This window comes from Pagrus pagrus, assembly GCF_965226575.1.
Source record: "Pagrus pagrus genome assembly, chromosome: 5".
NCBI classification, from domain to species: Eukaryota; Metazoa; Chordata; class Actinopteri; order Spariformes; family Sparidae; genus Pagrus; species Pagrus pagrus.
Genome location: NC_140189.1, coordinates 7798548 through 7814993, shown reverse-complemented (window position 1 = coordinate 7814993; position 16446 = coordinate 7798548). Strand labels below are relative to the sequence as shown.

The window sequence follows — 16446 nt, the reverse complement described above, 5'->3', positions numbered from 1 at the left end:
GCCATCACAAAGAAAAGTTTCCCAGCCTGCGACCCCTTCAGGTCCTTCAGGTTCTGTTTTCTGGGGAAACGTAACACATGAAAAAACTTCTTGTGAAGTTTTTTTTAATAATATTTTTGAATTAAAAAAAAAAGAATTCTTGTGAACTTTCGGCAGGACAAACTTTCTGAATGTCTGAATGAATCTGTTAAAATGGTTTTGAAATAAATTCTCTATTTTATTCAAAACCATTTTGAAAAAATTTAATTCACTTTACTTCAAATGTTCTTGTGATTTTTTTTCATGTGTGAAACTGATCTTTTTATTTTAAGAGAAATGTCTTTTTCTAAAATAAGCACAATTCCTCAAATATGTATTTTTAAGGGATTTTTACACAACTGAAATTAATTAAAACATTTTAACCATAAAAGAAGGAAACTCGACACTGTTAAGTATAAAGTCACAGCTTTATCGTAAAATTTAAAACTTTTCAGTTTCAGCTCATTTTACAATCGACAGTCAACAACATCTGGACTCTAATGTGAAGAAACTAAAATGACGTCAGGTTTTGATCCATCAACCTGCCGTAGTGCCCACGAGCAGAACCAGAGAAATAAAATGAAACCAACAGATGTTTGGTTTACGTTTGGATCCTTCTGACGTTCCTCCTCCAGATGTGAGTAAAATTAAAATCCAACAACACACAGAAAAGTTTCAGTCTCTGAGGTGAGGTCAGCTCGTCCACGGATCTTTACCTGTCTTCTCCTGGAAAACACAAACATTCTGTTAACAATCGGCAGCAGACGGCTGAAACGGGCCGACAGGAAGCTGAACACTCACCTGGTACTTCCTATAGTGCGTCAGGCTGCTGCAGTGCTGCTGTTTGGCTTCGTCCTCGTCGGCGTAGATCACCTGACACAAGTTACAGAAGTAACCGACGACCGGTCGAACGAACTCGGTTCCTGCAGGAGAGAAAAGAACAACAGGATGAGATGTCTGTGAACGCATCACTGCTGCTGGTCCGATCAAAAAGACGACCCAGGTGGATTTCCTCACCAACAGGTTTAGTGGGTTCCTGCAGCTCTGCAGCGCCTCCTGCAGACTCAGACTGTTGCTGCAGGACATCAGCAGCAGGTTCCTAAAAACAGACCTCAGATGGTTAGTGAGCTCTGATCGTGTCCCTGAGCTGCCGACAACAGTCAAAGTGTGCGTACCTGTTCAGTTTGTGGTTCTGGAGAATCTCCAGTGGAGTCTGGTTGATCTGGACTCTGTGAATATTTCAGTCCTGGTCCTGGTGTCTCCTCCTCTGATCCTTCCTTCTCCTGAATCTCCATCTTCTCTTCTGGAGCTTCAGCAGCCTTCAGCTCCTGTTTCATCTCAGTCTCATCAGTCTCCGACTCTTCCTTCATCTTCTTCTTCTTCTCCTTCTCCTCTTCCTCCTCCTCAGACACAGAGTCGTTCTCATCGGTCTCTTTTCTCTTTGACGTCTTGTTTTCTCCACGTGTTTCAGCTAACGACTCAGTTTCTGGAGTCTTTTCAGCAGTAGAGTCCTTCTCTTCCATCTGTGCTCTGGAGGATTTGTCTGATGAGTCGTGTGACTCCTCCTCTGGACTCTTTCTGGATACCGACTCTTCCTCTGAAGTCTTTTCATTGGCCGACTCGTTCTCTGGTATCCTCGAGGTCTCTTCAGGCATGTTTTTGCAAACAAATTCCTTTTCTGGAGATTTTCTGGACTCTGACTGTTCTGAAGACTTTTTACTGGCCGTTTTGGATTTCTTCTTTTGACCCTTTTTAGATTTGGACTTTTTGTCTGGAGACTTTTTGTCTGGAGACTTTGATTCTTTCTTTTCTGTCTTTTTGGGCGTTGACTCTTGATTCAAAGTCTCTTCAGGTGCAGACTGTTTCTCTGCAGACTTTCTAGATTCTTCCTCTGGAGTCTTTTCAGTTGCAGATTCTTTCTTTCTCGTCTTTCTTGACGTCGTCTCCCTCTCTACAGACTTGCACTCTTTCTCTGGAGTCTTCTCGGGCGTTGACTCTTTCTCCGGAGACTTCTTTGAGGACTCCTTCCTGCCCTCAGACTTCCTGTTGGACTCGTCCTTGTTTAGTCTCTCGCTCCTCCTGCTGCTTCGACTCCTGCGCTCGCCCCTCTTCTCCTCGACCACCTGAGCGTCAGAAAACCTGTGAAGACAGGATGGACAGGGATTCACAGTGAGTGACCACAGATGTGTGACGGGTGAACAGGACTGAATGGAGACAGTTTGGAGACTCTGACCCGTAGCTGAGTCTTTTGTATCTGGTGGACAGCTGGACGATGAGTTTGCAGCCCTTTAACGTCACACGTTTGCTGCCCAGCTCTTTAACGGCTCTCTGAGCCTCTGAAGACGTCGACATCTCGATGAAACCCTGAAACACACAAACGATGAAGACCAAGTGACGAGTGATATATTATATACAGGTGTAATCCTCCAGCTGTACTCTGATTACCTGACTGTGTGTGTACTCTGATTACCTGACTGTCTGTGTGTACTCTGATTACCTGACTGTCTGTGTGTACTCTGATTACCTGACTGTCTGTGTGTACTCTGATTACCTGACTGTCTGTGTGTACTCTGATTACCTGACTGTCTGTGTGTGTACTCTGATTACCTGACTGTCTGTGTGTATACTCTGATTACCTGACTGTCTGTGTGTGTACTCTGATTACCTGACTGTCTGTGTGTGTACTCTGATTACCTGACTGTCTGTGTGTGTACTCTGATCACCTGACTGTCTGTGTGTGCACTCTGATTACCTGACTGTCTGTGTGTGTACTCTGATTACCTGACTGTCTGTGTGTGTACTCTGATTACCTGACTGTCTGTGTGTGTACTCTGATTACCTGACTGTCTGTGTGTGCACTCTGAACATCACATATAGGATCATTTACAACATGTGTTGCAGACATGAAGAGAGGAGAAGCAGATAAACTCACTCCACAGTGAGTTCTGTGGAAGTATCGCACCGGCGTCCCAAAGTCTTTGACCAGGTTGAGGAACTCCTGGTCAGTGTACGGTTGCCGCGGGAGGTTTCTGAAGTAGATCACTCGGTTGGATGGAGACTGGAAACAAACAACATATATGATCATCAACAGGTCTGAACAACTCAACTGTCGACTAACAGGAGTATAAAATATTTCCTCCTTACTTTGGGTTCATCTGGGTCGTCTTCATCTGCAACAAACAAACCACAACACTCAGCTCAAACTGAAGGATTCAAACATGAGTTATTATATTTCATAACTTTCAGGCTCTGGGTTCACCTCGGTTTTCAGTCTGCTCTTCTTCCAGTTCGTCCAGAGTGATGCAGTTCTCCAGGTCTACTGGGAAGTCTGGTTCCTCCTGCAGACCAACACACAGGACAGAGTCCAGTTAGACCAGGATCTCGTGTTTATTGATCCGATATCAGAGATTCAGTTTGGAGAAACAAAACTCAAACTGAACTTTGGGCCAAAAGTAAAGACTTGAACTGAATCGTTACTGAGATGATTTAACTGACCGAGTGTCAGACTGCTGCTGCGCTCACATCATAACAATGATCAATCATTCAGGATCAAACTGGATCAAAAAACTATTTTACCGACCAAACACAGAAATTTATAATAAAACAAAAACAACTCCACCTCATCGTCCTCCGGCTGAGTCTCTGCCATCTGCTCTGATGGCTCCTCCTCCTCCTCCTCCTTCTTCACAGGTTTCTCCTCCTCTAGCTCCTTTTCATTGATGGTTTCCTGTTTCTCCACCTTTACCTCTTGATCAGCCTCTTCATCCTTCACCTTCTCCTCCTCATCAGCCTTTTCACCCTTCACCTTCTCCTCCTCATCAGCCTCTTCACCCTTCACCTTCTCCTCCTCATCAGCCTCTTCATCCTTCACCTTCTCCTCCTCATCAGCCTCTTCACCCTTCACCTTCTCCTCCTCATCAGCCTTTTCACCCTTCACCTTCTCCTCCTCATCAGCCTCTTCATCCTTCACCTTCTCCTCCTCATCAGCCTCTTCACCCTTCACCTTCTCCTCCTCATCAGCCTTTTCACCCTTCACCTTCTCCTCCTCATCAGCCTCTTCATCCTTCACCTTCTCCTCTTCATCCTTCTCCTGCTCCTCCTCTTTATCTGAAACAAACAACAGTTTCTTTAAATTGGTCACAGCTTCATGTTTTGTGTTTCTCACAGAAGTCCTGAGAGACAAGAGAGGATCTAAATTATTTCATGACTTTTTCCATCAGTGGGAAAAACAAAAAAAAATTCAGGAGATTCTTTGTGAAAAAAAGTTTTTCTCCTAAAATAGATATGTTATGTTTTTCTTGATTCTGCACATGGAACATTTTTCTTCCTCTTGATTTTTCCCCACTTTGTTCTACACACAGAAAATAAATAAAATACAAATAATAATAATTAAAAAAATCTCAAAATATTCACACTTTTTTTTTGTTTTTTCAGGCAAAACTTTTTTCCCACCTGATCAAAAGTCTACGGAGCCCAGGAGAAGACATGGATGTAGTTTATTTTGGTTAACACATGCCATTTATCCCCATTTTATTTCTACTGCTTCTCTGCCAACATTAGCAGGACTACACAAGTTTTTTAAACACAGGTCAACCTGCTAAAAACTGTGTACTGACCCCATTATTCCCACTTCCAGCAGGTTAGGCAGCCCGTCTGTGATTTTTTATCTGAAGCGTCACATTGTATGTCGATGATGTCACGTTGTTACAGAAAAGAAAACAACAACAGCTCAATTGTGAAAGAGGCTTCTGTAAAATGGTGGATACATTATTTTGAGCGTCACAACCCTCGAGACATGACTCGTCTAGAAGAATTATTTTATCCCTGTTCAAGTTAGCCGGCTCAGTCGATGATCCAGGTGTTTTCACAGCTGGGAAGTCGGACTTTTTTGTCTTCAGAACACCACTGAGCAGCTTTCATAGGGATGAACGGGGCTCCACCTCCAACACTGTGTCCAGTAATAAAACATCATTAACTGACCACATCCCAAATTCCTTCTCCATTTACACACCACCACTGGATGTTAATAACGCGTCATCACTTTGCGCAGCAGAATTTAGCGTGTGACCCGGGTGTAAATGTTGAGTTTACACATTCACATTGCTCACAAAAGCCCAATCTGATCGGTTTTAAGTGGGATTTTTGATCAGTGGAGAAAAGGCATCAGTAATTTGTGCACCCAAAGTCTGAACATCTGTGAGAGTGGAAAGTCAAAACAGGCCTGGTGTCGTTGATCAAGACCATCTCATTATTAGTTTTTTTAATTTAGGGACGAATCACAAAGAAATACGATCTTCCTCCTGAAGCTCCAAAATACAGTGAACGGCGAGAGCTGACTGACGAGCCGGAGCATCGAGTTCAAGAGAGATACGAGTGAATCATGTGCATGTTTATTTCTTTAACACATCCACGTCACCTCATGGACTCTGAAAATGGATCACCAGGAAAAACTAAGTTCTCACTTGCCCCTCAGGGCTTCCGTAGTTCCTACCTTCGTCAGGGGAGTTTTTCTCTGCAGCTTCCTCCTCCTCATCTTCATCCTCTAATTCAGCATCATCCAGAGTTTCCACATCGTCCTCCTCCAGAGTCTCTCCGTCCTCTCCGATCACCTCCATCCCCTCGATGTCGCTTTCCTCTGCAGACGACCTGCAACAACAACAACAACAACAACACACGTTCACTTCCTGTTTCAGTTTCTCCCCAATATTCAAACTCTTTTCAAACTCAACACTCTTTTATTCACAACTCCACTGACTGACTGACTGAAGGACTGACTGACTGACTGAAGGACTAACTGACTGAGAAACTCACTCTGCCTCCTCCTCAGTCTGCTGCTTCTCTTCAGCCTCAGGATTGGGCTCTCTGACAGGATCTGGATCTGGATCAGTCCTGGACTCAGTGACTGTGGACAGAAGAAGTGAATCATCACATTGGCTGATGGTTGAGATGAAACTTTTTTGTCCCTGCTGTAACACATGAACCATCATGGTATCAGGTCGCTCCAGGTGTTCACATTCTGTTTGAATCCCGGTTCAACTGAGAACAACTGTAGAACTTTGTGTTAAACTGATGTTTAAATAAAGTTTATTACTAGATTCATAAAACAATAATATGAACACACTGGCTGGAGTCCTTCTGCATCGATTATATATAGTTTACATTACAGGGTCGTCATAGTAACCAACATGACTCCAAACAGGAAACAGAATTTTAACCCTCCTCAGAACCTGATGTGTGAAACATTCTGATGAATCGTTTCAGTTAAAACGCTTTCTCACCAGTCGGCTCAGTTTTCACTGTGACCGCAGACTCTTCTCTGGACCTGGACCTGGACCTCTTCTCTTTGCTGGACTTTTCCCTGGACTTAGACCTGATTCTGGTCCTCTTGTCTCTGCCAAATTTATCTTTGGACCTGGACCTCCTTTCTTTGCTGGACTTGTCTTTGGATTTTTCTCTGGACTTAGACCTGGTTCTGGTCCTCCCATCTCTGCTGGATTTATCTGTGGACCTGGAACTGTCTGTTTTCTCTTTAGTGGACCTTTCTCTGGATCTGGACCTGGACTTTTTCTCTTTCGTGGACTTTTCTCTGGACCTGGACCTGGTTCTGGTCTTCCTTTCTCTGGATGTGGACTTTTTCTCTTTCGTGGACTTTTCTCTGGACCTGGATCTGGTTCTGGTCCTCCCATCTCTGCTGGATTTATCTGTGGACCTGGAACTGTCCGTTTTCTCTTTAGTGGACCCTTCTCTGGATCTGGACCTGGACTTTTTCTCTTTCGTGGACTTTTCTCTGGACCTGGACCTGGTTCTGGTCTTCCTTTCTCTGGATGTGGACTTTTTCTCTTTCGTGGACTTTTCTCTGGACCTGGATCTGGTTTTGGTCTTCCTCTCTTCGGACCTGGACCTGGTTCTGGTCTTCGTCTCTTTGGACCTGGACCTAGTTGTGGTCTTCGTCTCTTTGGACCTGGACCTAGTTCTGGTCTTCCTCTCTTTGGACCTGGACCTGGTTCTGGTCTTCGTGTCTCTGCTGGACTCCTCCTGGTCTTTACTCCTCCTCCTCTTCTTCGTCTTGTCGTCTTTCTCTCGGCTTGAGCTTCTCGTCCTCTTCGTCGTTTCCTCTTCGTACCTTTTGGCCGATGCGACCCGCCTGCAGGGGGAAGAATCAATACTGATCATTAGTCAATGAATCGGAATGAGCTGACGGATCTGTCGGGTCTGGTACTCACATGAGGCTCTTGTATTCTCCAGAGAAGGAGACTTTGATGCAGTCGTTGTTGATCCTCAGAGTGTTGGAGGAATAATAATCCACCAGTTTCTGAGCGTCAGGAGTGTTTTTCATCTCCACAAATGCCTGAAAAACAAAACTGAAGTTACAGTGAAGTACTGCAGAACTGTGTGGTACTGTGTGGTTCTGATACCACTGATACTGAAGGAGGACTTGTTTATCTACAGACGTACAAAGTTTTATAGTGTCAGTAAACCTGTCGTCATGTGTTGCAGACAGATTTGAATCAGGTGTTTGTCAGACCTTCAGTTGCTTTCTGATGATTATTGATTCTGATTGGTTTTCTTTATTGTGAGCTGATTTTTCTCATCATCCTCTGTGATGTAACATTAAAAACCATTAATAAAAGGAATAACTTTAAACGTGGAGCTGACCCAGACTGGAACAGACCAGAGACACAGGTACGTGTAGGTGTGACATGATATTCAGTCTGATTCTGACAGAAATGTGTCACTAATTCATTTTGTCGGTCTTCTTAAAGTGCTGAATAACATGATGATGTCACAGTGAGGTTGACCTTTAACCTTGTGGATGTTAAGTGTCATCACTTCATCGGTTTATAATATCTGTTGTCATAATTATCGTATGAATTTTTGAATTAAGGACAACAATGTGTTTTGTGAGGTCACAGTGACCTTCGACCTCCCAAATCTGATCAGTTTGTTCTGTGAAATCCTGGAGCTGTTTTACTGAGATACTGGTCCCGACTATCGCTGGCGTGGAGACATTAAACATTTCTTCAAACAGCTGAATGAAGATTCTTCATTCGGCTGTTTTCCTGTACAGTACAGCTGTTCTGATACCACTTCTCTGACTCCAGAGTTTAGGGAGTCACGGCACGGTGCTGCAACACGTGTCTGTTGTTTTAATTAAAGGTTTGTCAGGATTCTGTTGTTTTTTGAATAAAAAGATATTTTCTAAAAGGTTTGGTGTTTGTTTTGATGACAGCTTTTCTCCTGAGCTGCACTTTTTATGGACACAACGGCAAACCAAAAAATATCCTGATAGTTGAATATTTGGGTCCAGCTCGACTGTAAAGTGTCGCTGAGTATCTGAACACAACAATCAAAAAACTTGTGTTTCTCTGTGCTCACGTCAGTCGACCTCATCAGGACATTTACATCTCATGACGAGCCTCCACAGACCGAACAGAAGCAGAACAGACTGACGGGTCTCACCATGGATGGCAGGAACAGGGTGTAGAGCGGCGAGCCGAAGCGTTTGACCACGCTCATCAGATCTGATTGGCCGTTCTCATCCGTCGGAGCCGGAGTGAAACTCACCACCCGAGAGCTCTGAAGAGACACAAACATGTCAAACATCAAACGCCTGATCTGGTAACGCCTGATCTCTGAGGGCAGCTGTGTGTCAGGTGGAGATGAAGATGCAGCTGGAACGAGCGCCAGTATTCATGTTTACAGGTGTGTCCTAGAAAAAGCTGCTGAATCTTTAGCAGTTGATGAGAACAATTAAACAACCAACATGTTTTAACACATTTCTGATTTAATTCTACTTTATCAAAAAAAAAAAGATTAAATCAAAGGCTGCAACTAAGGATTGTTGTCATTGCTGATTATTTACTTCATTAAATGTCTTGTTCTGATCTTCAGTTTACTGTCACTGGAAAGAAACCAGAAATATTCACATGTAACAAGCTGACATCAGAGTGGACACTGTAATAGTTGAAAACTAATCGATTTAATCGTCATTAGTTTCGTCAGCAGCTCCGTGTGTCCTGCTGCCAGCCGTCACTCACCTGCAGGGATTCAACCCTCACAAACAGACAGAGAGCTGAGTCATGTTCCTTCAGCGGGAGCTGCTGGTTGGATGATTATCTACCTGGAGGAAGGTGAAGGTGTTGGTGATCCTGAACTCCATCTGCTGTCCGTTCACAGTTGGAGGATAGTTGACGTGGAACTTCACCAGGTCTTTGGCCTGATCGATGGAGCCGAGCTCCACGAACGCCTGCAGAGGTCCAACATTATACTTTAGTCTACAACATGTGGATTTGTCAACACTATAAAGAAATGTATTTCATTTTGCATCCTAAACAGTCTGTCTGCAGGAGAGAAGATCACTCCTGCTTGAATCTTCCTGTGTGTGATGAAGCGATGATAGTGGACTCACTAAAGATGGAAACATGAGGATCTTTACGATCTTCCCGAACGGCTCAGTCAGTTTCCTCAGGTACGCCTCGTCCACAGAGTTGGCTGGAAACTTCACACACACCACTTTACCTTTGTCTGATGTCTGTCAGGACACACACACACACCATGTTAATCATACAGGAGCAGCTCGACTGAGAAGTAAAGCTTCTTTAGAGTCTCTACCTTTTTCTGAGACTTCTTATTGGCTGGCAGCTCTGTCAAACACAGAAAACAACAGACGTGAGCTCAGTGACGAGGAGAAGTCGTGACCAACAACATACAGAAAACAGTAAGGAGTGTTTACTGGAGTCCTGATCGGCCGTCTGAGGCTGCTGGCCCGGTTTGTCTTCATCCTTCCTCTTCTCTGATTGGCTGTCGGTCCTTAAATGAGAGGACAGGTTTGTAATGTGAGTTCATCTTAATTAAACCTGATAACTAACTAATGTCCAGGGTCGTTATGGACATGAGCTCAGAGTATTGAGAGTATTGATCGATGATGTGTGACACTGACCTGCTGACTGTCTCCATGCGGCAGTCCCAGTTAGGAAACCTGCAGAGACACGACACAGTTAGAGATAAAGTCTAAACTTTAAATGTTTAATTCGCACACAGTTAGGGCTGCAGCTATCGAATACTTTTAGAATCGAGTATTCTACCGATTATCCCATCGATTAATCGAGTAATGTAATAAAAATAATTTTGCATTATTAGACAACAATACCAAATAATGCATAACGAAAATGACAGGCCTGTTAAATAGACCAAGCAATTGGCTTTTATTCCTGAAAAAAACATACAGGTATTTACTCCAACTCCAGGCTGTGTTTGTTTGTGTGCGCACGAGTGCGTGAGGGAGAGTGACGAGATGCGTGTGTGTGTGTGTGTGTGTGTGTGTGTGTGGAAAGGAGTTATTTGGTGTAGGCTATTACTCTCTTGCAATTTAACACGAATTAGCTTCCACATCTTAACATGATATCTAGTCATAGCCACATCAGTCTACAGCCTCTACATATACCATACGCTCTACCTAGCGATGGTAGGCTACGTTGAATTAGCTAACATCAATGTTTACGTTAGCTTGTGTCAGCGACGCTTGGTGAGCTGGTGTTAACAACTGGATGCTTTCGGTTCAGATGTTGAATCATTGTTGATGTGCTGTTGTGGCAAGTCAGTTCTGCTTTGCAGTAGACACATTGCACTTTGTTATCTTCTTTTTTAAGTGTGAAATGATCCCAAACTTTGGACCTTCTCTGTCTTTTACGGACAGTTTCTTGGCTCGTCGCCATCGCGCCAACTCAATTCTGAACGTGGTGGTGTGTGTCCGCAATAACAGTCCGTGTGGAAAAATGATCTCTGAGCTAAGCAGGCCACATAACGTGGGTGATAGGAATCAAACGAAGCCTCGAGGCAGAGAATTTCCTGCGACACTTTTATCCAATCAGAGCCGTCCTCAGTGCAAAAGCCATAAATATAATTCTCCAAACTCACTTCCTTGTTTTACAAACGCTTCACATTTTCCATCAGCTGTTCCTGCTGAAGACCATCGGCCGGCTCCACACAGCGAGCTTTAAGAAGACGATTAAAGTCCAACAGCTGAACCTCACACATCAAACCATAAAGCTCACTGACTCCACACAGGTCCAACTGTTCAAGATGATTGTGTGTGCACACCACTCAGAAGCAGACCATGAAGTCGAACACAGATCAAACTGATCCACAGCGGTGTCAGAGAGCGAGCAGCCATGAACCTGAGCGCTTACTTCTGGAAACTTACAAAGGATTAAAACATCTGATCACAAAAAAAGGCTGAGAGACTGAATGTGTGAGCAGGAACTAACTTCAACTGTCATACTGTACTTTGGGCAGCTCAGCTGGTGAGTCTGAGCTCTCAGCAGGGAGTGGGTTCACCTGTTTAATGAGTCTCCAGGTGAAGATTTGTACGCTGTGAGGACGTCACCGGACATCAATACTGAACGTTAAAGACGTTTACACAGTTAATGGTATCGTAGGGCCTCACGTCACAGCCCTACTCCCAACACACATCAATACATTTATCACTGTATCATTTATCCATCTCATTGTTTATTTCTTATTTGACTTGATTGACTCTAAACATTCATTTTTCTGACTGCTGCTCAGTGGGAAAGTCAGTGTTACAGAAACAGCTCATGTTCAGGAGAACGGACCGGGTCAGTTTCCAGCGTGAGCTTTCGTAGTAAGTGAGCTTGTTTTATAGAACTGAGGACATAAGCCTGGAGTCCATGATGTTCAGCATGATGTTGGTGAGGGAATACAAACTACAGTCATCACAGGACACACCTGAAGAACGGCTCAAACACCTGGACAACAAATCATCATGACAGACGTGGGTCAGCGGTTCTGGTTCAGATAAGTCTCCAGGAAATGGATGTAAATGTATGTAACGTCACCTCAGAAAGTGTGAAATCACCTGAAACATCATGACATCACTGTTCTACGTGACGCCAGGTGTTTTGGACTGTTCTACGTGACGCCAGGTGTTTTGGACTGTTCTACGTGGCGCCAGGTGTTTTGGACTGTTTTACGTGGCGCCAGGTGTTTTGGACTGTTCTACATGACGCCAGGTGTTTTGGACTGTTCTACATGACGCCAGGTGTTCTGGACTGTTCTACATGACGCCAGGTGTTTTGGACTGTTCTACGTGACATCAGAGGGCACATGAGGTTTAAAGACTGACCGCTGCAGCAGGCCCAGCTGTCCATCTGCATGCTGAGCGCCGTTGATGTGTTTGATCCAAACCTAAAACACAAGAAGCACAAAAATAAACCGTCACCATCTCCACCTGATGTCCCATCATGCTCTGCAGCAGGAGGTCTAATAAACACCCCCCACGACCCATCAGACAGAGAGAGTGGAGGAGGACTCTGACCTTTAACCTCCTTTATTCAAACATGTCTACAGTAGTACTGTTACAACCCTAACCCCCCCACACAGGAGGAGGAGGAGGAGGAGTACTTACCCTCTCTGACATCACAGTGATGTCACACAGAGAGCATGAGTACGGGTACCACGGCGGAGTCGTCCCGTGGAAGTCCAGAGCTTCCAGTTCGGAGGGCATGGTGCTTCTCGTGGACGAGGAATCAGACTCGTGGTGCCCCCCGTGGGGTTTCTGATGGAAGTGCTCTGGAGGAGGAGCTGACCTGTGATCAGTTGATACCGGCTCAGAGAAACGGGAAGCACGAGTTCTTTTGGCTCCTCCTGCCGAGCTGAAAGAGTTTTGGTCCTGAGAGGGCCCTGGACTGGCGTCTCTGCCTGTCTTACCATACTCAGAGGGTCCCAGTCTGTGGTGGTAGTCCACCATGGAGCTAGAAGAGGAGGATGATGATGATGAAGGAGGCTGGACCCTGACAGAGCCGGTGGTCCTGGGGTTCCCCCAGCGGTCTAGGCCAGATGAAAGAGGACTGGGTCTAATATGGTCCAGCGGGTACTGGAGTAGCTGGCTGCGGCGATGATCCCAGTCGGTGGCGGACGAGTTGACGGCTGGTCGACCTGCAGAGCTGCGAGGATAAGAGGAGGAAGAGGAGGAGGAGGAGGAGGAAGGAGCAATGGGAGCAAGAGGTGCGACGGCGCCCCTCTTCCCTTTGATCTGTTGGAGGACGTGAGGCAGAGACTCGACGGTGAGGACGTCTTCAGGTAGCTCGGCGAGCAGAGCCAGGTCGGCGGGCTCCAGACCGCAGCTGCTCAGGATGCTGAGGGCGCCATCCTGCGACCACTGAGCTCCTCTGGAGGACGAGGAGGAGGAGGACGACGGGAAGGACGAGGAGAAGGACTCCTGGGGCGGCCTGTAAAAGTCGTGGTCCGGTGGGGCATGACGGCGGTCTGAAGAGCTGTAGGGTCCAGGATCAGGTCTGAGATCAGAGTCGAGCGGCGGTCGTCTGTACGGGTAGTTGTGAGACATGATGGGAGGAGAAACGCTCGCGGCGTTTCCTGCAGACAGAAGGTGTCAGGGAAGACAGGAGATGTAAAATGTGACTTACAGAAACGGAAAGGCTGAAGACGGTTCATCCTGAAAGAAAATCACTGAGCAGGACGAGCTGATCAGGTCTGAGACACAGCAGACACCTGAGGACTGATATATATGAAACACAAGGCTCAGATACAGAAACAGACGGCGATCCATCTGAATCACAGATGTGTTTCACTCTCAGCACAAACATGTTTCAGCTTCTCACAGAAAACTTACTGTTGTGTATAAATGTAAAAGAAATTCAGAAAAAAGTTCTCAAATGTGTTCCTGCTGCACAAATATAAAATACATCATGTATGTATTCACAGTATTTATCATCACAAACACATCTGGATGTTTTTACATCCTGATGAACCTGCGTTTACTTTATTATCTGCAGCCAATCAGACGTCTCCTTCCGTTTGCATACCAACCAAACATGCTGTCATTTGAATGACACACCTGCAGGAGCAGGTGAGCACTGGGACAGTCTTCACCAAGCAGCCTGATGTCTATATGTTACTACATCACTGCACTTCCACCTCATATTATAACTTGTATCCACTCTGTATCGTGTAGGAGATTTATTTATGGATTTACTGCATAATGTACTACATCATATCCAGATTAGATTATTATAAACTTTAGAACAAATTACTCAAGTTCTGTTCTTAAGAACAATTTTCAGGTACTTAATACGTCTACTCCAATACATTTATTTGAAGCATTTAGTTACAAGTTACTTTACAGACTTAGATAATTTTATAGTTTATAGGATGTTAGTTGTGACGTGTTACCAGTCGGATGTTGTGGGCGGGACAGTGTGTGAGAAGAAGCTGCATCAGAGTCAAAGTAACACATTTTTAAATCAGTTTATTTTATCTGCAGTCTGACATCACAGATACTGTAACTGGAGAAATGTTGAATATTGGCCATATAATCTGTCAGAGACTGACACATTTACATGATAGACTTGTGCTCATGTAAACAAACAAGCCCCTGATTAGATACAAAGTATAATGAGATGATCATCCTATAAAACACTCTGATGTATACCGTCATATCTGACAGTGTTGATCTGACAGATACTTTGCAGTATTACTTAAAGTACACTAACTGTAGATACTGTATGTTTACTGCTACTGTGTGTAACGTTGAGTTTTGTTGCTCTTGTATAGTTTCTATTATTTTACATACAGTATGTTTAAAGCAACATTATGCAGAAATGCCTGCCTGCCCTCTCCATCTTCACAGTGTTCTGGGATCTTATTTTCTTATTGCAACAGTTTGTATTATTGCCTCATTAATGTAATCGACAAAACTACACAGAGCTGCTTTATCACTGTACATTCATCATTTTTAGGACTGAAGTTGTGACGATCACAGTGAACCTGAGGCAGATGTGTCAGAACCTCTGCAGGATCATTATCAGCAGACAGCCGACGGGTCAGTTACATCAGAACATGAAACACTTCACAGAACCGCAGACACTAAAGTCTGAATAGAACAGTTTATAAGCTAATGCTACTGAACACCTGAAGCTAAGTTGGTTAAGCTAGCGGTGAATGAATTCCTGTGGATTCACGGAGCTTCTGTGTGGATTTAATCTCCATCATCTGTATGAGACGACACATTGTTTTTATCATGCTAACAGCGTTAGCTTTCCGAGCGTCAACACAGTTAGCTAACGGCTAACGACCGACAGACAGATGAGCTGAGCAGCGGGCTTACCTTCAGTGAAACACCGGCCTCTTTAAAACTGCTCCGACTGGTTTATTAGGTCAGGAAGCAAGAAGTGACAACTTTGTTTTAACTGCAGAAAGAGGAGCTAACAGCTAACGGCTAACTGACTGAGGATTCTTCTTCTTCGTCTTCTACGTTTGTATGACGGTCTGTAAACCAAGTGATGCTGCACCACCGCCTCCTGCTGCTGTGGAGGACTCACTGCGATTAAATACAATATAAATAAAAACAAAAAAACTATTGATAAAATAAAACCAGAAAAAATAAATAAAATAACATAAAATCATAAAAAAATAAATAACATAAAATAAAATAAAATAAATTGTCTCAGGTTTATATTGAAGTCTATCTAACTCTGCTGCAGACGGTTACCTGTATAGAGATAAATAAAGTTAATTTGAAATGAAATGAATAAATTCAACTTTATATTCTTATGTTGTCTGAAATCATCAGTCAGTTTTAATAAAATATTAGGCATTAAAAATCTCAATTTAAACGTTTTCTTTGAGATATTCTCACTGAGGGGTCTGAATATCTCGTGTCATATGATGTTCGACCACCAGGTGACGCGGTAGGACCAGTTTTCAAACCAAACACTGTCCAAAGTGATAAAAGACACTGTGAGCTCCTCTTCTTCATCAGCTGGTGATTCAAACCTGCAGAGTGAAAACTAATAAGATCTACAGATACATCCAACACTGAAGGTTTCACAGAACACAGCTTTATAATAATCAAACTGTTTGTTTGAAATCTATTTTTATGTATAAAATGACTTGTAGTTTTCTGTGTCTGGCCTCTAGAATAAACCCAAAGCTCCCAGCAGCAACAGTAGACGGATCAACAGTACTACTATAATAATAATAATATATAACATTATATTATAATCTCAGATGGTCTCATGTTCACTTTATTGTGTGTAATTTCACACAGATAGTTTTAAAGATCAAAACATTTACTGAACTACTTGAACAACAAAGATGGTTTAATATGACTTTTGAATAATGTGATTCTGTTTTTACTTTATTATGATAAGATGAAAATAAGATGTTTATCCATCAGGTCAAAATACAGTTATTATCTACAAATATAGTTTTATCATCGTCGGTTCAGTGGATTTAGTTCTGGAGCTTTCTGTGCCGTCACGTGGACTTCATCAGCAGGTGGAGGTGATCAAATACAGGATGCATTTAATAAAGAGAAGCATAAAGGATGACAGACGTGTAGAAATAAGTAGTAAGTAAACCACAGCACACAGCAGTCAGATGGTGTTA

The 16446-nt window shown here is 43.7% G+C and overlaps 1 protein-coding gene across 1 annotated transcript; it reads right to left on the bottom strand.

Annotated features, from left to right (window-relative positions):
- Positions 1 to 427: 427 nt before the first annotated feature.
- LOC311257644 (uncharacterized protein) lies at positions 428 to 15326 on the bottom strand. The gene is made up of 22 exons (XM_084353387.1): positions 15164 to 15326; positions 12446 to 13413; positions 12164 to 12225; positions 9959 to 9997; positions 9752 to 9828; positions 9631 to 9662; positions 9428 to 9550; positions 9140 to 9265; positions 8479 to 8595; positions 7242 to 7366; positions 6297 to 7162; positions 5830 to 5920; positions 5510 to 5664; positions 3638 to 4125; positions 3278 to 3356; positions 3163 to 3188; positions 2951 to 3076; positions 2252 to 2382; positions 1194 to 2157; positions 1036 to 1117; positions 820 to 941; positions 428 to 744 (listed from the first exon to the last, which is right to left on the bottom strand). Exons 2-22 carry the CDS (start codon positions 13382 to 13384, stop codon positions 712 to 714), a joined length of 4803 nt encoding a protein of 1600 aa, XP_084209513.1. The 5' UTR covers positions 13385 to 13413; positions 15164 to 15326; the 3' UTR covers positions 428 to 711.
- Positions 15327 to 16446: the final 1120 nt, after the last annotated feature.